Source organism: Hyperolius riggenbachi, chromosome 10, assembly GCF_040937935.1.
Source record: "Hyperolius riggenbachi isolate aHypRig1 chromosome 10, aHypRig1.pri, whole genome shotgun sequence".
In the NCBI taxonomy this organism is placed as follows: Eukaryota; Metazoa; Chordata; class Amphibia; order Anura; family Hyperoliidae; genus Hyperolius; species Hyperolius riggenbachi.
In genome coordinates, this window is record NC_090655.1 from 225,149,110 (window position 1) to 225,176,558 (window position 27,449).

The 27,449-nt window shown below is 48.4% G+C and overlaps 1 protein-coding gene across 1 annotated transcript in view; it reads right to left on the bottom strand.

Moving 5' to 3' along the window:
* Positions 1-27,449, bottom strand: part of LOC137536843 (uncharacterized) — a 461,091-nt gene that overhangs the window by 230,470 nt on the left and 203,172 nt on the right. The window contains exon 2 of the mRNA XM_068259031.1: positions 7,508-7,565. Coding sequence (XP_068115132.1) covers positions 7,508-7,529 — 22 coding nt within the window. The 5' untranslated portion in view covers positions 7,530-7,565. The remainder of the gene's footprint in view (positions 1-7,507; positions 7,566-27,449) is intronic.

The following is a 27,449-nucleotide window of genomic DNA, read 5'->3' on the forward strand; positions in this document are numbered from 1 at the left end:
GGAGGCTTGTGTTTTTTTCTGGTTGCTTGGAGGTTTGCTGCGGGTGGTGGTAGCAGCTGAAGCAGCAGGCTGTGGCTCCTGCCTTCCCTGCCCTGTGCTTGCCGCCTTGCTGCTGCCACGCCTCTGCGCCAGAGACACCTCCTCCTCCGATGACGAGCTGCCTTCGACCAACTGTGCTGGTGGTACTGGTGGGTGGCACATAGGAAGGATCCAGCACGTCTCCTCTGAGCCCGTCTCAAGCAACTCCTCTACCCCAAAATCCCCTGCATCACGCCCCTCCTCATCAGCGCCAACCACAAACTGCTGCACCTCAAACTCCTCCTCCTCCTTGCATGATGATGTCCCCATTATCTCCTGCTCAAACTGCTCCACAACATCCCTGTACATGGCTGCAGTCATTGGGGTGAAGACCGAGCTCAGTGAGGGCAGGCTGGTCAATGGGGTCACCGTGACCTCAAGCGGTGGTGGAGGCCTGCTGCGGACTGGAGTGCTGGTGGCACTGGTATCGCTAGTGCTGGAGGCCTGGCTGGAAACGGTGGCTTGCTGCTCCGCCATCATTTCCACCATAGCCTGCACCTCACTCTCCACAATGGGCCGGGGGCGACGACCCGTCTCAAAGATGGGCGCAACGCGTGGCTGTTGCGCCTCTGCTCCCTCCTCCACAACTCTGCGGTCAGTGGCTGGCGGCGGACCAGTCACAGACTTGCTGCTGCTGGCAGTGGCTGCTGCAATGGCGCTGCCTCTCCTGGTGGTGCCTCGCCCTCTACCTCTGCCAGTCATTGTGCAATAGCATACAAATACAGTAAAAAAAAAAAGGTGTAGAAAAGGGCGGGAAAGGGTGTAAACTTTATTAAAGTCTGGGGTGGTGGTGGTGACTGGTGTTGAGTGACAACAAAAAAATGAAAGGTTTTTTTTTTTTTTTAATAGTAGTACTACTAACAGCAGTAGTGTAGCCTACAGTACTAACTAACTCGTGTGACGGACAGTGACAATTAAAGTTGGTCACACACGGTCAGACGCAATCAATAGGGTCGGGCAAATGACAGCGACTCACAGGTCACAACGGATGCTGGCCTGTGATGTAAAGGTTATTTGTTACACAGTACAGAAGCTAATTAAATCACAGACTAACAGCAGAAAAAATTAACTGAACGGGTAGTAGTAGTAGTAGACTAGTAGTAGACTAGTAGTAGTATGCAGGTAACTAATAAAATCCCTAGTTAGTGTACTACACAATAACTAAGTGGTGTGCCAGACAGTGGGTGGGAATTAAAGTCTGTCACACACGGTCAGACGCAATCAATAGGGTCGGGCAAATGACAGCGACTCACAGGTCACAACGGATGCTGGCCTGTGATGTAAAGGTTATTTGTTACACAGTACAGAAGCTAATTAAATCACAGACTAACAGTAGAAAAAATTAACTGAACGGGTAGTAGTAGTAGTAGACTAGTAGTAGACTAGTAGTAGTACGCAGGTAACTAATAAATCCCTAGTTAGTGTACTACACAATAACAAAGTGGTGTGCCAGACAGTGGGTGGGAATTAAAGTCGGTCACACATGGTCAGACGCAATCAATAGGGTCGGGCAATGACAACAACTCACCGTTCACAACGGATGCTGGCCTGTGATGTAACGGTTATTTGTTACACAGTACAGAAGCTAATTAAATCACAGACTAACAGTAGAAAAAATTAACTGAACGGGTAGTAGTAGTAGTAGACTAGTAGTAGTACGCAGGTAACTAATAAATCCCTCGCATACTTCAAATAACTAAGTTGTGCGGCGCAGACAGTTAGTGACAATTAAAGTCGGTCACACACGGTCAGACGTACGCAATCAATCAATTCGGTCAGGCAGGTGACAGTCACAGGTCACTCACAACGGATGCTGGTGGCCTGTGATGTGACTAACTATTATTTATTACACACAGTACAGAAGCTAATAAAATCGCACACTAACAGTACAAAATATTAACTAAACGGGTGCTAGTAGTCGTACGCAGGTAACTAAAAAATCTCTAGCGTACTTCAAATAACTAAGTTGTGCGGCGCAGACAGTTGGTGACAATTAAAGTCGGTCACACACGGTCAGACACAATCAATCAATAGGGTCGGGCTGATGACTGTCACAGATCACAACAGATGTTTTCTGGCCTGCCTGTACAGTGTACACACTCAGTAACTAACTAAAACAGGACTGAAGCTAATACACTAACAGACTACAGCAGTACTAAATAATTAACTAAACTAGTACTAAGTAAGTACACAACTAACTAGAATCCCTAACCTACCTAAGCTAGTAGTAGGCTAAGGCTGCCCTAGGCTAGCAGGCCTAGCCTGCACACAGACTAACACTAGCCTAGCACAGTATACAGTACACACTAGCTGACTACAAACAATCAAATTACTATCTATCTATATAAGAGTACAATAGATGTGTTTAGGGCGTCCAGTGAAAAATGTCGCCGGCGAAATAATGGCGCCAGATTGCAGATGATAATGTTTTTAAAAACAATATTTTTCGTTTTAAAAATTAATCATAATTTTCGTTTTTGAATTTTTTTTTTTCTTCATTTAAAACGATATTTTTCGTTTTTTAAAACCAATTATTTGCGTTTTAGAGTTCAGTTTCTCTGGTTTTAAAACGGTATATGTCTGGTAGTGGATGAGTTACAGGGCTACCATTAGCACACTCATGTGTTTGCCGGTTCAAAACTGAATGGTAATCAAAAGCAATATATTTTATGTTGTTAAAAATAATATTGAAGATATATAAAATTTCTTAGATACATGTTATTATATTACATAATTCTTTTCACAGCAGATATAAATTATTAGGTTGAACATATGCATTCTGTGAGTAAATAATTGATTATGAAAGAGCAAAAAAAAAAAAAAATTAGGTCACTATTTCCTTTGACCAACAGATGGTGCTATTTCTGTAAAAAACAAAAACACAAACAACAAAAGCTTTGAAATTACTTTGTTTACAAAAAAAAAGGGCATAGTCTAGTGCAGCCTTTCTCAACCATTCTATCCTGGAGGAACCCTGCAAATAACTTTTGGATCTCAAGGAACCCCTGCAAACATTTTTTTGATCTCGAGGAACCCCTGCTTTTATTTTGCAGGAGGCATGGTCTTTAACACTAGATTTACCAGGGCTGCGCAAATTTGCGTTAATTCACTGGAGCTCACACCTAGTATCACCCCTGCTGAGTTTTTTAACATGCTATCAACTCCATTGTTCTCTTTCTTTTGTTCTGAAAACAAGCACATTTCCATTTGTTTACTTGAACTAAATCACCTTGGGTCTAAGTTACTATTTGCCCACCTCCCATCCCCCACAACCAGAGAATTCTGTCCTTTGAAACCTCTAAAAGCTCTTCCCAATGTAATGCTATAGTTTTTTTTTACAAAACCTCATTGCCCCAGTGTGCACAGACACTCACTGCTGCCTGGTAAATGCTTGTTGCTGCCTAATAACTGATCACTGCTGCCTGGTATCTGCTTGCTGATGCCTGGCAACTGCTCGCTGCTGCCTGGTAACTGAGCACTGCAGCCTGGTAAATGCTTATTCCTGCCTGGTAACTGCTCACTGCTGCCTGGTAACTGCTCACTGCTGCCTGGTAATTGCTTGTTGCTGCCTGGTAACTTCTCGCTGCTGCCTGGTAACTGCTCGCTGCTGCCTGGTAACTGCTCGCTGCTGCCTAATAACTGCTCGCTGCTGCCTGGTAACTGCTCGCTGCTGCCTGGTAACTGTTCGCTGCTGCCTGGTAACTGCTCGCTGCTGCCTAATAACTGATCACTGCTGCCTAATAACTGATCACTGCTGCCTGGTAACTGCTCCCTGCTGCCTGGTAACTGCTCCCTGCTGCCTGGTAACTGCTCCCTGCTGCCTGGTAACTGCTCACTGCTGCCTGGTAAATGCTCGTTGCTGCCTAATAACTGATCACTGCTGCCTGGTAACTGCTTGTTGCTGCCTGGTAACTGCTCACTGCTGCCTGGTAACTGCTCACTGCTGCCTGGTAACTGCTCACTGCTGCCTGGTAACTGCTCACTGCTGCCTGGTAAATGCTCACTGCTGCCTGGTAACTGCTCACTGCTGCCTGGTAACTGCTCACTGCTGCCTGGTAACTGCTCACTGCTGCCTGGTAAATGCTCACTGCTGCCTGGTAAATGCTCGCTGCTGCCTGGTAAATGCTCGCTGCTGCCTGGTAAATGCTCGCTGCTGCCTGGTAACTGCTCGCTGCTGCCTGGTAACTGCTCGCTGCTGCCTAATAACTGCTCACTGCCTGGTAACTGCTCACTGCTGCCTGGTAACTGCTCACTGCTGCCTGGAAAATGCTCACTGCTGCCTGGTAACTGCTCGCTGCTGCCTGGTAACTGCTCGCTGCTGCCTGGTAACTGCTCGCTGCTGCCTGGTAACTGCTCGCTGCTGCCTGGTAACTGCTCGCTGCTGCCTGGTAACAGCTCAGACACAGTGCACAGACACATAGGATAACATTAGCAGCAGATTTAAAAACTCAAAACGCTCAGAAAAACTCCTCTGGTGTGCACCAGGCCTATGAGTACAAGGTAATGCATAGTCAGTCACTGGATGGGAGTCTGCTAAGGTTTGTCATTGCCATAATACATATGATATTTATATAAACCCACGGCAACAGAGTTCTGTGTCTGTGTGGGTTTCCTCCGGGCACTCCGGTTTCCTCCCACATCCCAAAAACATACAGATAAGTTAATTGGCTTCCCCATAAAATTGGCCCTAGATGACGATACATACACTACATGATACATACATAGACATACTGTATGATTATGACAGGGACTAGATTTTGAGCCCCTCTGAGGGACAGTTAGTGACGAGACAATATACTCTGTACAGTGCTGCGTAATATGATACGGCAGGCATGTCTGAAGGTTTCCATCCAAGTCTCACACAGCTACTTTGTGTAAACAAATGTGCAAGGCCTTAAGCTAAGTACCCACGGGGGTACAATTGTAGCTGTCGCCGCACACGGGAGCGTGTGCGCGACAGTTCGGCGGCAGTTCGGCGACAGCTCGTCGCCAAATCCCTCTGCATCCACACGGCAGCAGAGGGATTAGCGATGCGGCGGAAGCTGTCGCCGAGTTTCCTCCCCCCCGCCGGAAGCTCCGTGTGGTGTGTGTGGGTAGCTGTCGCTAGCCCGCATACACATGCGGGACTAGCGACAGTTCCGGCGAGGTTGCGGTGACGACTGTAGCCGGCGATTGAACATGTCAATCGCCTGGCGACAGCTCCGACGGGCGACGGTTCGGGGCGCGCGCGTCATACACACGGGCGAACCGTCGCCGCAACACGCGCGTGCCACGTGGTTGCGGCGACGGCCGTACCCCGTGTGTATGAGCCTTTAGGTAATGGGTGGTTTGCACAACAATAGATTGAAGATAATCAACCCTGAAGACCTGTGAACATCTCAGCAGGAGTGAATAACACCTCTACCCTTGCAACAGAAAGTAGAAAACTCGGTAATTCTAGTGTTAAAAGTATGTGTGGCTCTTTATTTCACTACCCCTAATACACTGTCACTCATTCTATTGTCTTCTGAGCCCCCAATTTAGTGCTTCTTGTTACAGTACCACCTATTATAGTGTGCTCTATTATACTTCCCCCACGATGGGGGAAAATGCCAAGGAACCCCTGCAGAGTCCTCAAGGAACCCTGGTTGAGAAAGCCTGGTCTAGTGGATAATGTCACAGGACTAACAAATGCATTTTCATACTTTCCCGGTTCACAGCTCATTGGTTCTTTTTTTTAATTTTATGAAAAAAATTAACATTGAGAACATATACAAAATGTATTTGATAGATGGTTTGAAATTACATAATTCTTTTCATATCAGAAATACATTAATTAGTTATATATGCATAAAGAGACTACATGACACCTGACATTGGATAAAAATAAAGAAAAACATTGAAAGAGACACTGAATTTTGCTACTGGAGGCAGGGCTAAAGGCTGCCTTTAGCCCTGCCTCTCACCGCCGTCTATCAGCGGCGCATCAACGCCTCTCCCCCGCCCCTCTCAGTGAAGGAAGACTGCGAGGGGCGGGGGAGAGGCGGAGATACACGCTGATTGACGCACGTGAGGCAGGGCTGCAGCAGTTAGCCCTGCCTCAATCAGGAAGCGCAGCCGCCGCTGTACAGAGGGGATTTGGGGGGTAAGGGACCCCCGTTTAGCCGCGGGATAGCGGTGTTTTAGCAGGGGCACACATGCCCCTGCTAACTATGAGCTCTGAAGCGAGATTTATTCTCGCTTCAGAGTCTCTTTAAAAACGATATATATATAGCTGGAATGAAGAAAAGACGAAAAAAATTTAAAACGAAAAACATGGTTGGCTTAAAAATATTATAAACATAAAAGAAAAATATCATTCTGGGGCACTGCACATAACAACATAAAAAGATAAATATCGTTGGGTTCAAAATATTAAAAACCTAAACGAAAAATATCGTTCGGAAGCACTGAACATAGAAACATAAACGATAAATATCGTTTTTGAAGCCGGCGCCATTTTTTAACATACAAAAACGATAAATAGAGAGCGATAGCGGTTCTCTATGGGGCGCCTTTATTAACGCCGGTGCCTGGCGCCATTTTTCACCGCCCCCGTGTTTAGGAGGTGTTTAGGAAGCAAAACGCTAGGTTTAGCACAAGAATGCACTTGCTCAGACGCAGCACAGCACTGAAGATACTTTCAGTACCAGCACAGCCACACAAGTACGTGGCTCCGCAAGATGGCCACCGCCTTATATAGATGAGGGAGGGGCCAGGCTCCCCTTCTCTGATTGGTTGCTAGGGTTGCCAGGGCCTCGGCTGGAGGACTTATGATTGGCCCACGTCACCCGCAACGTCACTCCTGAATCCCGAAGCCGAATCCACTGCATCAACTGGCCGAATTCGAGTGCGCATATTCAGGAAACTTCGCATTCGGGTTCGGCTTCGACTTTGGCAACGCTGAAATCTACCCGAATTATTCGGGTAGATTCGCATTCGGGAGTCCTGGAGAGCAACCCTGAGGACCAGTATGGAATTTATTTTAAAATTACGTCTTTTGCTCATGAATTGTTAGTGGTATGTATGGCTAGGGCTGTGGTGGGGGCGTGATTAGAGGTGTGGAAGGGGGCGTGTCTTAAAGTGTCCCAATTTCTCATCTCAAAAAGATGAGAGGTGCACATATTTACCACATACTTTATTTAACCATGCCCACAATTGGTCTTGACTATGTTCACTTTTGGTCCTTGCTCCCTGCATTGGTGTCTAGAGCTGCCCCTAAACCTCTGAGATCCTAGCAATGCCCCAGAATGCAGTGCTGCCACGTGATTGGCTGATTCGATCACTGCATGAATAAGCAACTGCACCGGTGTTCCTAATAAAATGCTCAGTGACTGTAAATCTCATAATCTACAATATGTGGACAGACAGAGTTTTTTTGCTTAGCATGAAGCAGAATGATGTTGGTTACCTTGAGGTGAGCAAGTTGCCATGTTGCTGCTACAAGAGCCAGTTATTATTTACTGTGCCTGTGGAGATGGAATAAACAATACATATTTTTTTTATTGCACAAAATGTAATCATACACACACTTTTTCTTTTCTGTTACTACATGCTATTCACTATATTTACACAGTTAGGCATCTAAGATCTGACTTTTTTGCTTTTGATAATAGATGACATTGCACCATGCCCTCCTGACTGCATTCTATGCTGTTTGCTAGGGAACAGTAGGTGTCTTGAGGAGCTGGGGATTAGAGCAATCCTGTGCATGCACCAAGAGAGTACTGCGCATGGGCTGTCGCTAATTTCTGTAATTTCTATTGAAACAGTGCCAGCATAAATATGAGCAGGAATTGGGAAAACATTGCTGCCGCTAGGGGCGCTGTTGCCGGGAAAAAATCTGTCACAGTGCCAGCCTCCGTAGATCAACGTGTCAGATTAAGTCCGAAACTTTGATCCCTGCCAGCCCCTTCCTCTAGTGCTATGGGCTCACCACTATGGGCAACATTGCCAGATCTGGCTAATGGTACCCATACATGTTTTTTTCAACCAAAACGATCGAATCGAATGAAAGTTGAAAATAATCTTTTTTTTAATCAAGAAAAACAAACGATTATCCCATTTTTTCTATAAAAATCTGATCAAACATGTTGGAAAAATCTTTATATTTGATGTAATGGAATAATCAAACTAAATTATCTAATTGAAAAAAAATGAAAAATTGTACCATGTATGGGCACCTTAAGTGGATAGGACGTGTTAGAAAAAGTCTGACACCTTTATCCCATTTGGTACCACAATGTGCCACGTAATATCAGTAATATCATAATCACGCTGGCATGTGTGCAATGGGATCGGAGCTACTACAACATGCAAGCTTCCTCCAGCCCTGCCCTCCCAGCTGATGCCGGGTCGCTTCCTTGCTCTAGGCCCTAGCAGATCCCATGCAGCAGCACTCCCTCCCTGGATCACCCTGGTGGGTGAAAAAATAAATGAATTGGAAAGGGTTAATTAAGATACAAAAACAAAATTGTGTAGCCTGTTAACATTTAAATATCCTCAGACTTCAGCTCAGCACTTGTGCTCTCTGCCAGTTTAGCAGGAAATACGCTGCTGTAAATAAAAGAAATATAATTTATTACCCGTTTTTACTGCTGCGAATTTGCAGCATTTGTCAGCATGTGATTTCGATGGGGAAATGCCATCAATAGGCTGCCATCTGAATCGCATGCTGGAAAAGAAATGACATGCTGGAATTTTTTTGCATCACGCATCTGAATCCCTCTTACGTGCCATGCATTAAGATGGGTCTCATAGCACAGCTGTCCCGGCATCACATCTCGCAAGATGCACGCCAGCACTGTCTGGAAACCGATACAACAGGGAGAAAAAATACATATGTTACAGGCAATGGACTTGATTCACAAAGCGGTGCTAACCCAGTTAGCACACCTAAAGACTTTGGGCATGATAACTAGGGTGCTAACTGGGTTAGCACTGCTGAGTAAACCTGATCATGCGCAAAGTCCCACGCGCAAAAGTTTGCTCGCGCAGGGTGCGGGGCGCGCAAAGCGTCGCATAGAGGGGAATTGGCACTTCGTGCGCACCGTGCTACACACTGCGCTATGCGCACACAAAAGTTTACGCGCAGGATTTTGCGTGCAATCAGAACTTATCACGCCCAAACTGAGTTTAGGCATGATAAGGGGCTTTTCACAAGCGTGCTAACAGTTAGCACCACTTTGTGAATCAAGCCCAATGTGTGAGAAGCGGGCATTTTATAGACTCTGCTGTATATTTTTGGTTGTACCTATGTTCCCTGTGTTGTCTTACTGTGTTTTGTAAAGCGCTGCGGAATATAAATAAATAATAATAATAATAATAATAATAGAATGCCTAGGCAATCCATACAATGCCTGGAGTTTTTTGGCAAGGTATGAAATAGCTGTGTTGTTACATACATTTCCTAGGTATTCTATACAATGCCTAGGCATTCTAAGGAATGACAAGTACTCATTTGGCAATGTGTGAAATGGGATATCGGAAAGGTATTTTTTTTCCCTAACAAAATGCCTGAGAATGAAAGAACATTTAAAAAAAAAAAACATGTTTGCGAGAATGAATTTCCATTATTTATTTCCGAATGAAATGCCTGAGAATGAAAGAACATTTCAAAATAACGTGTTTGTTGTGAGAATGAATGGAATGAAGTACGTAACAGTACCTTCTTTCTGGGAGAACAAAAGCATAATAACTGCCATTATTTATTTTCTTGTTGCAACAAGAAAGGCTAGAATGGCATTTAGAAATGCACTTAATTTTCTTCTTTGCACAAAGGCATTTCATACTTCGGCACTTAGTCTTGCACATACACCTCAGAAACCATTGGCCGCATCCCGTGGACTGAGCGGTAGCAACAGATTGAAGAAGTATTTTGTGGTCAGGAATATTGTCAACTCCCAGTAAGCTCTTTGGACAAACTGTTACATACAGGGGTGCTCAACAGGACCCCGAATGCGAAGTTTACCCGAAAATTCGGGTGATTTTTCAGGTTTGCCGAATGCGAACCCGAACCCGAAGAGTTCAATCCATGCCGAATCCGAATGCGAAGTTTCCCGAATGTGCGCACTCGAAATTCGGCCGGATGGCGCTGTGGGTTTGGTTTCGGGATTCGGGGATGACGTCATTGGGCCAATCAAAAGTCCTCCAGCTGAGGATCTGGCAACCCTAGCAACCAATCAGAGGAAGGGAGCCTGGCCCTCCCCTCCTCTATATAAGGCGGTGGCCATCTTGCGGAGCCATGCACTTGTGTGACTGCTTGGTACTGAGAGATTCTCCAGTGCTATGCTGTGACTGAGCAAGTGCATTTCAATCCATGTCACCTTCCCCTAAAGGGTATGTGTTTTTTTAATCCTTGTATGCTTGTAGGCATGTACACAAGATGTTTCTAATTTTTTCTACATATTTGAATAAATGAGCCTAAGAAGCAGTGCTGGTTTCTCTACCTTTCTCTACCTACTACGATACTGATTACTGCACACCTGAGCATGCTTCGCATAGGCCCAGGAAAGGGCCTGCTGCCAGTGCCACACGTCACTCCTCCTACTGCTGCTGTATTTATCCTCCTGCTGTCAGTGGTCCCGCCGCCAGGGTCCACACAATACATTGCCTGCTGCCAGTGCCACACGTCACTCCTCCTACTGCTGCTGTATTTATCCTCCTGCTGTCTGTGATCCCACCGCCAGGGTCCATACAATGCATTGCCTGCTGCCAGTGCCACCCGTCACTCCTCCTACTGCTGCTGCTGTATTTATCCTCCTGCTGTCTGTGGTCCCACCGCCAGGGTCCACACAATACATTGCCTGCTGCCAGTGCCACACGTCACTCCTCCTACTGCTGCTGTATTGATCCTCCTGCTGTCTGTGGTCCTACCGCCAGGGTCCACACAATGCATTGCCTGCTGCCAGTGCCACCTGTCACTCCTCCTACTGCTGCTGTATTTATCCTCCTGCTGTTAGTGGTCCCACCGCCAGGGTCCACACAATACATTGCCTGCTGCCAGTGCCATATCTCACTCCTCCAACTGCTGCTGTATTTATCCTCCTGCTGTCAGTGGTCCCACCGCCAGGGTCCACAAAATACATTGCCTGCTGCCAGTGCCATAGGTCACTCCTCCTCCTACTGCTGCTGTATTTATCCTCCTGCTGTCAGTGGTCCCACCGCCAGGGTCCACACAATACTTTGCCTGCTGCCAGTGCCACACGTCACTCCACCTCCTACTGCTGCTGTATTTAGCCTCCTGCTGTCAGTGGTCCCACCGCCAGGGTCCACACAATACATTGCCTGCTGCCAGTGCCACACGTCACTCCACCTCCTACTGCTGCTGTATTTAGCCTCCTGCTGTTAGTGGTCCCACCGCCAGGGTCCACACAATACATTGCCTGCTGCCAGTGCCACACGTCACTTTTTTGTTTTGTTTTTTTAATTACACCTATTTCAATGTAGGGCTTGTAATGGTTAATTTGCATATATTCAGCAGTGGTGCCTGGGAGACATCTCGAGCTCACTCTAACCTGAATTATCGCAAATTCTTTCTGTTTTAGGAAAGCAAACTTTTGTTTTTCTATTTCAATGTGTTTTCCCTTTAAAAAAAATGCATCCGAATTCCCGAACACAATTCTTTTTATGAATTTTGAGCCCGACACCCGAACTGAATCCGAACTGAATTTAGTGGTCGAAGGCGAATTCGAATCCGAATGTCATGCGGACCCGAATTCAAATGTACCCGAACCAAATTTTGGTACATCTGAGCATGCCTGGTTACATAATTATTTGGGTTGAAAAAAGACATACGTCCATCGAGTTCAACCAGAGAACAAAGTACAACACCAGCCTGCTCCCTCACATATCCCTGTTGATCCAGAGGAAGGCGAAAACCCCTTAAAAGGCATGGTCCAATTAGCCCCAAAAGGGAAAAAAATTCCTTCCCGACTCCAGATGGCAATCAGATAAAATCCCTGGATCAACATCATTAGGCATTACCTAGTTATTGTAGCCAAGGATGTCTTTCAACGCAAGGAAAGCATCTAAGCCCTATTTATATGCAGTTATAGAATTGCCATAACTACTTCCTGTGGCAATGCATTCCACGTCTTAATCACTCTTACTGTTAAGAACTCTTTCCTAAATAAATGGCTAAAACATTTTTCCTCTATGCGCAGATCATGTCCTCTAGTCCTTTGAGAAGGCCTAGGGACAAAAAGCTCATCTGCCAAGCTTTTTGTAAAGGATAGCGGAGATACCGCCGCATGGGCAAGCGGCATGGCGGCTATCTCCGCGTATCAGCCAGCGGCCTCTGCCGCGCAGCTACATGCTGCTGCTTTGCCTGGTCCTTCTAGTGCACATAGATTGAGAGCTGCGCGCGCGCGCCAGGCAACAAGACCTTTATGCAAGTAAAAGGGGAGTCAGCTGATCAGCCGGTCAGCTGACTTCAGTAGATCAGCTGACTCCAGTAGTGCTCCGGATTGGCTGAGTGGCTGGGGCGGCGCTGTGGAGCGCTCTGAGTATATATAGGACCTGCCTGTCAGTGGCTGGTTGTCTGCTGTTGCAAATGCTAACGTGCTAGCGCTCAGACCCTAGTCCAGGCATGGGCAAACTTGGCCCTCCAGCTGTTAAGGAACTACAAGTCCCACAATGCATTGGAGGAGTCTGAGAGCCACAGTCATGACTCATAAAGGCAAATGCATTTTGGGACTTGTAGTTCTGTAACAGCTGGAGGGCCGAGTTTGCCCGTGCCTGCCCTAGTCAGATCCTACAGTGTGCTAGAACCAGCTGGAGCTGGGGATCCACCCTTAGCCAGTTTCCGTTGATAGCTTAAAGGGAACCTTAACTGAACGGGGGGTACAGAGTTTCACTTACCTGGGGCTATTACCAGCCCCCGGCAGCAGTCCTGTGCCCTCGGAGCCTCTCTGGAATCCTCCGGTCCCCCGCTGTCACTTAAGTTTCGTTTTTGACGACTCACCAGTCGGCCGGCCGCCATGCGTATTATTGGACGCATTCCCTACTGCAATTAGCGCTGTTGCGGGCCGCAACGCATACAAAAATACACGTTGCTGCATTCCGCACGCATAGATATGCGGCAACGCTTATTTTTGTACGTGTTGCGATCCGCAACAGCGCTAATTGCAGTAGGGAATGCTTCCAATAATATGCATGCAGGCCGGCCGACTGGTGAGTCGTCAAAAACGAAGCTAAGTGACAGCGGGGGACCGGAGGATTCCAGACCGGCTCCGAGGGCACAGGACTGCTGCAGGGGGCTGGTAATAGCCCCAGGTAAGTGAAACTCTTTACCTCCCGTTCAGTTAAGGTTCCCTTTAAAGTACTAATTGCATTGTGTTATCTTTATACTATACCTTAGACTAGATCCCAGGTGTTAAAACCAAGGACTTCACACCTAGACTAGGATATTGCTATATTGCTATTGTTTATCTGTTATGACCTTCTGCTTCCTTGACTACTCTCCTGTTTGCTGATTCGGTACCTCTGCCCATAGCCGGCCTTTGATATGAGCGACCGGAGCGGTCGCTCAGGGCGCCGGCTTCCAAGGGGGGCGCCGCACCTATAGCTGGCTAACTATACTGAGAGCACCTACACCTGACTTCCTATATTGGGGGCACCTATAGCTGGCTACCTATACTGAGGGAGTTCATCTACTCCTGGCTACCTATAATGAAGGCACCAACACCTAGCTACCTATACCAGAGGCACCTAAGCCTGGCTACCTATGGGGGGAGACCTACAATTGACTTTCTATGCTGGGGGAACCTATGCTTGGCTACCTACAGTATATTGAGGGGACCTTACACATGAGATTTTATACTGGGGGGCACCTATACCTACCTATACTAAGTCTGATGGCGTTTTTTTTGGGGGGGGGGCGCTGGGGCAATAACGTGTGGTGCTAATTGTCGGTGCTGTGCTATCATTCCAAATTGGGGGGGCTAACTGTCCCACTGATTGTTTTAATAATATTCCTGGAAGGTTCTAGCCCTAATTTTTTAAGTTTATTTAGGATAATGCACTCTTTACATCCATTTTGTGGTTATTAATATATTTGTTTCTATTATACATATGTGATGCGACATGGAGATCTGAGCATTTGGCATTATGTGTCACGACTTCAGAAAGGTTGGGAACCACTGTCCTAGGAGTTAACTCAGGAGAGACGTTGAATTGCATTGTGTGTGTGTGTGTGTGTGTGTGTGTGTGTGTGTGTGTGTGTGTGTGTGTGTGTGTGTGTGTGTGTGTGTGTGTGTGTGTGTGTGTGTGTGTGTGTGTGTGTGTGTGTGTGTGTGTGTGTGTGTGTGTGTGTGTGTGTGTGTGTGTGTGTGTGTGTGTGTGTGTGTGTGTGTGTGTGTGTGTGTGTGTGTGTGTGTGTGTGTGTGTGTGTGTGTAGATGGAGAAGGGGGCACAAAAATCAGATTTCGCTCAGGGCGCTGTGAAACCAAAGGCCGGCCCTGCCTCTGCCTATCTGATTACTGTTGCCGACTCTGCCTGTACCTAACCTTGAATTAGCCTTCCATCTTTGTACTTTATCTGTCCGTACGTTGCCTACCCTGCTTTTCTGACCTTCCTGTCCTCACTAGTGGGCCTAGCCATTAGTGAGGAATCTCTAAGAGCTGTCACCTACTCTTTAGGTGATCAGTCCTTGCAGCACTGTCTGTAACACTTGCTCCTCAAGTGTCCGCAAGCTGCAGTAGAGTCTTAATCACCTGCTCCTCAGGGGATCAGCCCTTACAGCACAGACAGTGGTCCCTGCTCCTCAGGTGTCCCCTGGCTTGCAATACAGTCTGAATCTCCTGCTCCTCAGGGGATCCTTGGCTGTAGTGTAGTCTTAATCACCTGCTCCTCAGGTGATCATCCTTGCAGCCCAGTCAGTGGTCCCTGCTCTTCAGGTGTCCACTGGCTGCAGTACAGTCTGAATCCCCTGCTCCTCAGGGGATCCTTGGCTGCAGTATTGTCTGAATCTCCCGCTCCTTGGGAGATCTCCTCTTCTCATTACTGTTGCACCAAAACACAATCCCACATTGGTTGTCCTGTGTCTAGCTATACCAGCATTATTGGTGATTCTGCAGATCTCCACATAATCAGGTATAGTATCTGTATTATTGGTGATACTGCAGATCACCAATAATCAGAAAATCTGTGTTGCTGACACCACTCGTTACACTTTTATATAGAGATGGCCCGAACGGTTCACCGGCGAACGGTTCCAGGCGAACTTTGGGTGGTTCACGTTCGCATGCGATTGCGAACTTTCCCGAAGTTCAGTTCGCCCCCATAATTCTCCATTAGGGTCAACTTTGACCCTCTACATCACAGACAGCAGGCACATTGTAGCCAATCAGGCTACACTCACTCCTGGAGCCACTTCCTCCCTTATATAAGGCAGGGGCGCCGGCCATTACACTCACTCGTGTTCCTGCTATAGTGAGAGAGAAGCAAGCTGCTGCAGACTGTTTCTCCTAGGGAAAGATTAGATAGGCTATTGGCTTGTTAGCTTGCTCCTGGCTGATTCTTATTGCTATAACAGCACCCCACAACAACTCTTTTGAGAGCTAATCTTGTTCTTATGATCTATTTTTTTTTCTGTGTGTCCCACTGACACTTGTATTGCTGTTGCAGCTGCACATTTTAATACCCAGTACTGCATATACCTAGCTGTTGTGTTGAGTAAACCCACCTCATCACTGCATATACCTACCTTTTGTGTTGAGTGAACCCACCTCATCACTGCATATACCTACCTTTTGTGTTGAGTAAACCCACCTCATCACTGCATATACCTAGCTGTTGCGTTGAGTGAACCCACCTCATCACTGCATATACCTACCTTTTGTGTTAAGTGAACCTACATCATCACTGCATATACCTAGCTGCTGTGTTCAGTGAACCCACCTACCTACGTGAGTGTACGCAGTGTGATATACCACTCCGTGCATACCTGTTAACTGCAGCACCTGTGTAATGATTATGATGATACGGATCCCACGTATGTTCCCAATAGAGGAGATGAACAGGGGGACAGTTCAGACAGGGAGTCAGAGAGGAGTAGGAGCAGACGAGTTCCTGAAAGAAGCAGGGGGAGCTCGTCCTCAGAAACAGCTGGTGGCAGTGTCCGGTAGTGTTGGGCGAACATCTAGATGTTCGGGTTCGGGCCGAACAGGCCGAACATGGCCGCGATGTTCGGGTGTTCGACCCGAACTCCGAACATAATGGAAGTCAATGGGGACCCGAACTTTTGTGCTTTGTAAAGCCTCCTTACATGCTACATACCCCAAATGTACAGGGTATGTGCACCTTGGGAGTGGGTACAAGAGGAAAAATTTTTTTTAGCAAAAAGAGGTTATAGTTTTTGAGAAAATCGATTTTAAAGTTTCAAAGGGAAAACTGTCTTTTAAATGCGGGAAATGTCTGTTTTCTTTGCACAGGTAACATGCTTTTTGTCGGCATGCAGTCATAAATGTAATACATATAAGAGGTTCCAGGCAAAAGGACCGGTAACGCTAACCCAGCAGCAGCACACGTGATGGAACAGGAGGAGGGTGGCGCAGGAGGAGAAGGCCACGCTTTGTGAGACACAACAACCCAGGCCTTGCATGAGGACAAGAAGCGTGCGGATAGCATGCTTTGTACCGCCATGCAGTCATAAATGTAATAAAGATAAGAGGTTCCATAAACAGGGACCGGCAACGCTAACCCAGCAGCAGCAGCAGCACACGTGATGGAACAGGAGCAGGCGCAGGAGGAGAAGGCCACGCTTTGTGAGACACAACAACCCAGGCCTTGCATGAGGTATCGCCATGCAGTCATAAATGTAATAAAGATAAGTGGTTCAATAAACAGGGACCACGCGGCAACGCTAACCCAGCAGCAGCAGACGTGATGGAACAGGAGGAGGCGCAGGAGGAGAAGGCCACGCTTTGTGAGACACAACAACCCAGGCCTTGCATGAGGTACCGCCATGCAGTCATAAATGTAATAAAGATAAGTGGTTCAATAAACAGGGACCACGCGGCAACGCTAACCCAGCAGCAGCAGACGTGATGGAACAGGAGGAGGCGCAGGAGGAGAAGGCCACGCTTTGTGAGACACAACAACCCAGGCCTTGCATGAGGACAAGAAGGGTGCGGATAGCATGCTTTGTACCGCCATGCAGTCATAAATGTAATAAAGATAAGTGGTTCAATAAACAGGGACCACGCGGCAACGCTAACCCAGCAGCAGCAGACGTGATGGAACAGGAGGAGGCGCAGGAGGAGAAGGCCACGCTTTGTGAGACACAACAACCCAGGCCTTGCATGAGGACAAGAAGCGTGCGGATAGCATGCTTTGTACCGCCATGCAGTCATAAATGTAATAAAGATAAGTGGTTCAATAAACAGGGACCACGCGGCAACGCTAACCCAGCAGCAGCAGACGTGATGGAACAGGAGGAGGCGCAGGAGGAGAAGGCCACGCTTTGTGAGACACAACAACCCAGGCCTTGCATGAGGTACCGCCATGCAGTCATAAATGTAATAAAGATAAGTGGTTCAATAAACAGGGACCACGCGGCAACGCTAACCCAGCAGCAGCAGACGTGATGGAACAGGAGGAGGCGCAGGAGGAGAAGGCCACGCTTTGTGAGACACAACAACCCAGGCCTTGCATGAGGACAAGAAGGGTGCGGATAGCATGCTTTGTACCGCCATGCAGTCATAAATGTAATAAAGATAAGTGGTTCAATAAACAGGGACCACGCGGCAACGCTAACCCAGCAGCAGCAGCAGCACACGTGATGGAACAGGAGCAGGCGCAGGAGGAGAAGGCCATGCTTTTTGAGACACAACAACCCAGGCCTTGCATGAGGACAAAAAGCGTGCGGATATAGCAGCAATGCTTTTTGCCGCCATGCAGTCATAAATGTAATACAGATGAGAGGTTCAATAAACAGGGGCCGGTAACGCTACACCATCCCAGATGTTCATTGGTCATGTTACTTGGTTGGGGTCCTGGAGTGTTGCGTAGTCGTTTCCAATCCAGGATTGATTCATTTTAATTTGAGTCAGACGGTCTGCATTTTCTGTGGAGAGGCGGATACGCCGCCGATCTGTGACGATGCCTCCGGCAGCACTGAAACAGCGTTCCGACATAACGCTGGCTGCCGGGCAAGCCAGCACCTCTATTGCGTACATTGCCAGTTCGTGCCAGGTGTCTAGCTTCGATACCCAATAGTTGAAGGGTGCAGATGGATTGTTCGACACAGCTACGTCATCTGACATGTAGTCCTTGACCATCTTCTCCAGGCGATCGGTGTTGGAGGTGGATCTGCACGCTTCCTGTTCAGTGGGCTGCTGCTGCATGGGTGTCAGAAAATTTTCCCACTCCAAGGACACTGCCGATACCGTTCCCTTTTGGGCACTAGCTGCGGCTTGCGTTGTTTGCTGCCCTCCTGGTTGTCCTGGGTTTGCGGAAGTCAGTCTGTCGGCGTACAACTGGCTAGAGGAGGGGGAGGATGTCAATCTCCTCTCTAAAGTCTCCACAAGGGCCTGCTGGTATTCTTCCATTTTGACCTGTCTGACTCTTTCTTCAAGCAGTTTTGGAACATTGTGTTTGTACCGTGGATCCAGAAGGGTATAAACCCAGTAATTGGTGTTGTCCAGAATGCGCACAATGCGTGGGTCGCGTTCAATGCAGTCTAGCATGAATTGAGCCATGTGTGCAAGAGTCCTACCAGAATCCTCATCATCCTCTTGTGAGCGTTGTGATAGTTGTTGTGATGCATCATAGTCGTCACCTTCCTCCTGGTCTGCTTCTGCTGACCATTTGCGCTGAATTGTGGAAGTCCAACGTGCACCGCTCTGGCCCTCGTCAGTGGTGGCATGAAATTCCTGCTCCAACTCCAGCTGTTCCTCCTCCTCTTCTTCGTCATAGCTGCTGGGGCCAGCGTTCCCTGAGGCGGATGGCCTGATGTTGGTAACATCACGCTGATCGTTTTCTCCTTCAGATTCCCCCAGTTGCATCATGACAGCTGTTTCCTTGATTTTCAACATTGACCTCTTCAGTAAACACAGCAGTGGTATGGTAATGCTGACTGAAGAGTTGTCACTGCTCACAAGCAACGTGGATTGCTCAAAATTTTGGAGGACTTGGCAGAGGTCCAACATGTTGGCCCAATCGGATCCACAGAAGCTTGGCAGCTGTCCGGATGCGCCTCGGTACTGCGCCGTCATGTACTGGACCACTGCACTCTTCTGCTCACAAAAGCGTGCTAGCATGTGCAGCGTAGAATTCCAGCGCGTAGGGACATCACACAGCAAGCGATGGTGGGGGAGATTGAAGCGCTCCTGCATCTTGGCGAGTGCCCCCGAAGCAGTACTGGAATTTCTACAATGTTTGGCCACTCGACGCACCTTCAACAGAAGATCGGCCACGCCTGGGTATGTCCTCAGGAACCGCTGAACTACTAGGTTCATCACGTGCGCCAGGCAAGGGATGTGTGTCAGCTTAGCCAACCTTAAAGCGCGAATGAGATTACTCCCATTATCACACACAACCATGCCCGGTTTCAAGTCCAGCGGTGCCAGCCACAAATCCGTCTGTTCCTTTATTCCCTTCCAAATTTCCTCCCCTGTGTGCTGCTTATCCCCAAGGCAGATCAGCTTCAGCAACGCTTGCTGACGCATGCCAACAGCTGTGCTGCACTGCTTCCACGATCCTACTGCTGCTGGGTTAGCGTTTCCGGATGAGGTACAGCTTTGAGATGCGTTGGTGGAGAAGGAGTCAGAGAGGTAGGTGCTGCTGTTGTTATCCAGTGGGAGGGACGGCGGTGCAGCTGTTTGCGGCGTGGGCAACACCCGCGCCGTAGCAGGTGAGGAATCGCTGCCAGGCTCCACAAGGTTCACCCAGTGCGCGGTAAGGGAGATGTATCGACCCTGGCCGAACGCACTCGTCCAAGTGTCAGTGGTGAGGTGAACCTTGCAGGCAACGGCATTCTTCAAGCTTCGGGTTATTTTGCTGACCACGTGCTCATGCAACTCAGGCACTGCAGAGCGCGCAAAGTGGTAGCGGCTGGGAACCACGTAACGTGGGATGGCCACTGACATCATGCCCTTGAAGCTGTTTGTCTCCACCACTCGATATGGCAGCATTTCGCAGGCCAGAAGCTTGGCTATGCTGGCTGTTACTGCCACGGCCCGGGGGTCATTTGCTGGCAATTTCCTCTTGCGCTCAAACATCTCCGACACAGACAACTGAACCGTAGCGCTGCACACGGAAGGGCTGTTGGTTGTTGTGTTTGATGAACACTGGGAGACCTCAAGAGCACTACTCCGGAAAGTGACAGTGTCAGCGTCGTCTGATGTTTGTGAATGTTGTGAACCACGCAATGGCTGGGCTACTGCTGCTGCTGAGGCGGGTCTGGTGGTGAGTCTGGTGAACCCAAGGGAGGCAGTGTTGCTGGTACCCTGTCCTGCCGCGTTTGCCCACAGAGTGGGATGTTTGGATAGCATGTGGCGGCTCATGCTGGTGGTGGAGAGGTTGTTAATACTTTTCCCCCTGCTCAGGCGAGTCTTGCATACCTTGCAAATCGCCATGGTAACATCCTCAGTGCAGTCTTCAAAGAAAGCCCAGACTTTGGAGCACCTGCCTCCTTGCTGGCGATTTCTGTTTCCTCCTCTTTTGCCTCTCACTCTAACTTCCACGCTTGTGGTGCCGGAAATTGCGCGCCGCCTACCTTGTGGCACAAGGCGAACTCGTGCAGCAGTGGGTTCTTCAACAGACTCATCTGTGCTGCTGCTACGACGGCGATGTTCTCGTTCACAAATAAAATCTGGGTCTCTGTCCACATTGTCCATACCCTCCTCTTCCATCTCCTCAAACTCGTCATATGTCATTGTGGGGGGCCGCCGCCGTGGAGTAGAGCTCCCCAGAACAACCTCTGCGCAGCTCACTCCAACGTCGTCTTCCAGATCTTGTCGGCCGACCTCCTGCAATTGCAACCCCTCCTGCCCAACTTGCTCTGGGATTTGGGTTTCCGAGTCCTCCTCGGACTCGCCTTGTATTTCAGTGCGCGGTGCATTTCCCACAGTTAATGGTTGTGAATCCGGGCACAACATTTCTGGCTGTTCCTCCATTGACCTTTCATAGGTGGAAGTTTGTTGGGCTGGGAATAGCTCCTGCGAATACCCCATTGTGTCCTGAGGTAATTCATAGGACTGGTTATCTGGCAGTTGTGTGCGTGGTGTCGCTGCCGGTTGTGTCAGCTTTGTGCCCACTGGCTCCTTGTAACTGGCTGAGGACTCGGACCTCGTGCGTGATGTGCTGGTGCTGCTTAACCCACTGCTGGACGCTTGAGAGGTCATCCAAGTAATTATCTGGTCCTGTTCTTTTGGATTTGTGAGGGTTGTTGTCCTGGACAACATGGGCGGTATTGAGTGGGTTTTCTTGGGTGCTCCCCTGTGGCCTGTACGTGAACCGTCAGGGGAAACACCTCTTCCCTTGCCCCTTCCTCTTTCACCGGATTTCTTCCTCATTTCACTTATCCTTACAGTACACGCTGACTGGCAGCAGTACAGTGGCAGTACAGAAATGCTATACAGTACCACTATTCCCAGCAGCGACACAGAGCACAATGCTATACAGTGGCGGGTGAGCGGTGTACTACTGTTCCCAGGCCCAGCAGACACAGAGTGGAAGTAAACACAATGCTATATAGTCTGGCTGAGCGGTGTACACAGAGTGGCAGTACACACAATGCTATATAGTCTGGCTAAGCCGTGTACACAGAGTGTCAGAAAACACAATGCTATATATAGCGTGGCTGAGCGAGGTGCACAGTGGCAGTACACACAATGCTATATTAGTCAGGCTAAGCCGTGTACACAGAGTGTCAGAAAACACAATGCTATATATATAGCGTGGCTGAGCGAGGTGCACAGTGGCAGTACACACAATGCTATATATAGCGTGGCTGAGCGAGGTGCACAGTGGCAGTACACACAATGCTATATATAGCGTGGCTGAGCGAGGTGCACAGTGGCAGTACACACAATGCTATATTAGTCAGGCTAAGCCGTGTACACAGAGTGTCAGAAAACACAATGCTATATATATAGCGTGGCTGAGCGAGGTGCACAGTGGCAGTACACACAATGCTATATATAGCGTGGCTGAGCGAGGTGCACAGTGGCAGTACACACAATGCTATATATAGCGTGGCTGAGCGAGGTGCACAGTGGCAGTACACACAATGCTATATATAGCGTGGCTGAGCGAGGTGCACAGTGGCAGTACACACAATGCTATATTAGTCAGGCTAAGCCGTGTACACAGAGTGTCAGAAAACACAATGCTATATATATAGCGTGGCTGAGCGAGGTACACAGTGGCAGTAAACAATGCTATATATAGTGTGGCTGAGCGAGCGGTGTACTACTGTTCCCAGCAGCGACACACAATGACTGGGGGGGACCCTGGCTAGCGTGGCTGGAGAGCGAACTACCCTGCCTGCCTACCCAAAGCTAAACCCACAGACAAATGGCGGAGATATGACGTGGTTCGGGTATTTATTTACCCGAACCACGTGACCGTTCGGCCAATCAGAGCGCGTTCGGGCCCGAACCACGTGACCCGTTCGGCCAATCACAGCGCTAGCCGAACGTTCGGGGAACGTTCGGCCATGCGCTCTTAGTTCGGCCATGTGGCCGAACGGTTTGGCCGAGCACCGTCAGGTGTTCGGCCGAACTCGAACATCACCCGAACAGGGTGATGTTCTGCAGAACCCGAACAGTGGCGAACACTGTTCGCCCAACACTAGTGTCCAGCACCATGTATCGCCACCGATGCACAGCCAGCCAACATGCCCTTCAACGTCAGCTGCTGAGGCCACCATAGTGCCCACACCCCAGGATGGCTCAGCGGTGTGGACATTTTTTGATGTGTTTGCCTCAGATCGGAGTAAAGCCATCTGTTCTCTCTGTCTCCAGAAATTGAGCCGTGAAAAGGCCAACACTCACGTAGGGACAAGTGCCTTACGAAGGCACCTGGAGAAAAGGCACAAACTGCAATGGGAAGAGCACCTGAGCAAAAGCACCACACAAAAGAAAAGCCACCCTCCTTCTCCTCTTCCTCCTTCAGGTGCAGCATCTTCAGCCGCTGTCTCCCTTGCACCTTCACAGCCACCCTCCTCCACTCCGCCTCTGCCCTTGAGCGGTTCCTGCTCCTCTGCCCACAGCAGCCAGGTGTCTGTGAAGGAAATCTTTAAACGGAAGAAGCCAATTTCTGCCAGTCACCCCCTTGCCCGGCGTCTGACAGCTGGCGTGGCGGAACTGTTAGCTCGCCAGCTGTTGCCATACAAGCTGGTGGACTCTGTGCTTTGTGGCCATTGGGACACCGCAGTGGAAGATACCAGGCTGCAATTATTTCTCTAAAAAGGCGATACCCAAACTGTACCGTGAAGTAGAGAAGCAAGTGGTGTCATCTCTGGCACACAGCGTTGGGTCAAGGGTCCACCTGAGCACGGATGCCTGGCCTGCCAAGCACGGTCAGGGCCGCTACATTACTTACACAGCCCATTGGGTCAACCTGGTGAACGATGGCAAGCAGGGAGTACGTGGCTGTGCAGAGGATCAACTTGTTGTGACACCTCCACGGCTTGCAGGCAGGCCTTCTGCCACCTCCGCTCTTCCTGCTACATCCTCTTCGCTGTTGTCCTCCTCCTCCTCCTTGGCTGAGTGGCAGTTCAACTCTACTGGTGCTGCCATCTCCTCTCCAGCTACACAGCCCCATCTCCCCAGAGCCTATGCTGCATGCCAGGTACGACGGTGTCACGCCATCTTAGACATGTCTTGCCTCAAAGCAGAGAGTCACACTGGAGCAGCTCTCCTGACTGCTCTTAACAAACAGGTGGATCAGTGGCTGACTCTGCACCAGCTGGAGATCGGCAACGTGGTGTGTGACAATGGCAGCAATCTCTTTTCCGCTTTAAATTCGACTACCAAGCACTAGACCTGGGTTTAATTCCTGGCCAATGTATGTAAGCTGGCTTTTGAAATCCTACAATTCCCTAAGCAAGCTCATTTTTCTCTTGGATATATCAGCATGTAGAATTGTAATGTGTTGTGTTGGTGGTATAATGGTTAGGATAGCAGCCTATGGAGCGGTAGGCCTGGGTTCGATTCCCGGCCAATGTATGTGAGTTGGCTTTTGACATCCTACAAATCCCTAAGCAAACTATTTTTTTCTCTTGGATATATCATAATGGTACATGCTAGGCTGGCTTCAGCATGTAGTGTTGGTGGTGGTATAGTGGTGAAGAGAGCTGCCTACCGAGCACTAGACCTGGGTTTGATTCCTGGCCAAGATATGTAAGCTGGCTTTTGAAATCCTACAATTCCCTGGAAGACAAGACCCTCCTCCCTCCGGGAGGGAGGAAGTCAAGTAGAAATTCTTCTCATTAGGCAGAAATCACAACGGAACGGAATCATCCAGCCGGAATCACGGAATTCTTAATTCCGCGGAATCCAGCAACCATCCCTAGTGAAGAGGAACAGTTACGGCAGGAAGCGTTGTGGGAACAATTCACATCAGAACCAGAAGTTTCCTCAACACCTGTGCCAGCACAGAGGAGGGAGGAGGAGGAAGAAGAGTCGTGTGGGGAAGAAGAGGAGTCAGACTCGGATGATGAGGAAGGTGTTTTTGTGGTGGAGGAAGAGGCGGCGGCAGAAGAACAACCACAGCAGGCATCACAGAGGGCTTGTGCTATTAAATCCCGTGGTATTGTTCGTGGCTGGGGGGAGGAAGAGGAATTACATGACGTCACTGAGGTAAACATGTAAGTCCTCTTCCTCCCCCAGCCACGAACAATACCACGGGATAGTGCGTCTGGATCCAAGGAGATGGATAGTACGTCTGGATCCATCTTTGTGCAAATGGCATCTTTCATGCTGTCCAGCCTGTTGAGGGACCCCCATATAAAAAAACTCAAGGGGAATGAGCTATACTGGGTGGCCACGCTACTAGACCCTTGGTATAGGCACAAAGTGGCGGACATGTTACCAACTCACCAGAGTTGGGGTCTGGTTCAGGGTTTACCGTCTTATGTGCAAGACACAAGGGATGTCCTGAGGGTAATCTCGGGTGTCTCTGTTCCCCCAGGTGCCCTGCTTGTGGGGATTGATGTGGAGTCTTTATATGCGTTGATGACACACCAGGCAGGCCTAAAAGCAGTTTCCTATTTCCTAGGTGAATCCTACCCAAACCTACCTGAACATAATCAGTTCCTGCTTGACATCTTAAACTTGGTACTCACGGAGAACTTCTTTCTCTTTGAGGGCAGATTCTACCACCAGGTGGCCGGGACATCGATGGGGGCGGCGTGTGCGCCGGCATACGCCTGTCTCCATCTCGGCTATTGGGAGAGGAAGGATGTGTATACCATGGATATGTTCCGACGCTACGTCGCCCTCTGGATAAGATTTATTGATGATGTGCTGGTGGTGTGGAGAGGTGGAAGGGCCGAGCTGGAAGTGTTTATTGACACCTTGAATGCCAATGATAAAAATATCAAACTTACCTATACAACTGATTCCAGGGAACTGCCGTTCCTGGATCTGCGAATTACAGTCAGGGACGGAACCCTGCACTACGTATAGGAAGCCAACAGCCGGCAATACCATCCTCCACGCCTCCAGCCATCACCCCGGCCACCTGGTGAGAAACATCCCCTATGGTCAATTCCTCCGTTTAAGTAGGAATTGTACCAATGAGGAGGATTTCAATGCTGAGTCTCGTGAATTGTACGGGCGCCTCAGGGAGCGAGGATATCCTCATAGAACCCTGAGGAGGTGCCTTTAGAGAGCAAAAAACCAGGACCGTGAATCGCTCCTCCAGGAGGGAAAAGGGGATGGATCGAATGCTGCCAGAAAGGAGGGAATAGTGACACAATATGGATCCCACTGGAATTCTCTAAGAGATTGCTTAACAAAACTCTGGCCCATTCTGTTAGCTTCACCGGATATAGACGAAATAGTGGGTCCATATCCCACAATAACAGCCAAAAGGGCACGCAATTTGAAGGACCATTTTGTCAGCTCAGAATTTTGTAGTAAAAAACTACAGGAGGAAAGGAGAAACTGGCTCTCTTCCTCCCCACCTCCAAAGGGCATGTACCGTTGCGGGAGGTGTAAGGTCTGCTCCTTTGTACATAGAACAAAAACATTTTGGGACACAAAACACGAGAAGGAATATGACATTGGTGCATTTATGAATTGTGAGACCACGAGGGTAGTGTACATGGTTACCTGCCCCTGTGGTCTGCACTATATTGGAATGACTACACGGGCCTTTAAGACTCGGATTTTGGAGCATATATCAAATGTTGGTAACAAAAATGAAAACTGCAAGGGTCCACTCAGAGATCATTATCAGCAGTACCATGGAGGTAGCTTTAAGGGGAGTCTAGTAAAAGTTCTGGTATCCAGAAAGAAAGAGGCAAGAAAGACCGACATAGAGAAAGAACTGTGTCGGGTTGAAACAATGTGGCTCTATAAACTAGGAACATTATCCCCATTAGGTTTAAACTCTGAGATGGACTTCTCTGTGTTTTTGAATTAATTATGACATTTTGGTAGAGGTCCCCTTTAAGCGCAATAGAAAATATAGATATGTGCATGTTTGAGTGGATGAAGGTGATGGGAGATACAGAATGTTGGCTAATGACTGTATAATTTAGCAGAATGCACTGAATAGGTAGGAAAATGTCGTGCATGTATATATATCTATGACCAGCAAAAAAGCAGCTGTCCCGCTCATTCACCTTAATGCACAGTATATATACATATAAAAAGGGAGACCCTGGAGGGAAATAGGTTTGATAGTCTCCTATCTGCCGGGCTTGAAGGCTGCCTATATGCTTTAAGCTATAAATCATCCTGATGGAGTTTTGATCCAATTGTCAGGTCCAATCTGCTGGCAAAAAAAAAATAAGTAACTGGCAAAAAATGTTGGTTCCAGAATAAAAGATGGCCGCTTGGAGAGGGTCACATGACTGTGTCTGCCAGTATAAAGAAGCCTTTGAAATGTTTGATCACTCCCCCTGACATCACTCTGAGGAAGCCAAGTTAATTGGTGAAACATGTAAGTGGGAGGAGTCCCAGGGCATCCATCTGAAAATGGCACCTGTGAATAATGGCGCACAGTGTTGCCGCTAATCCATTTTCCACTTATCGCTATTTAACGTTAAATCCTTATTGTTATTTAGCGTTAAGGCCTTATCGTTATTTAGTGTTAACATACAGAACCCTCTCTGTACCTATCCCTAACCCCTAAACCCCCCCCCGGTGGTGCCTAACCCTAAGACCCCCCCCTGG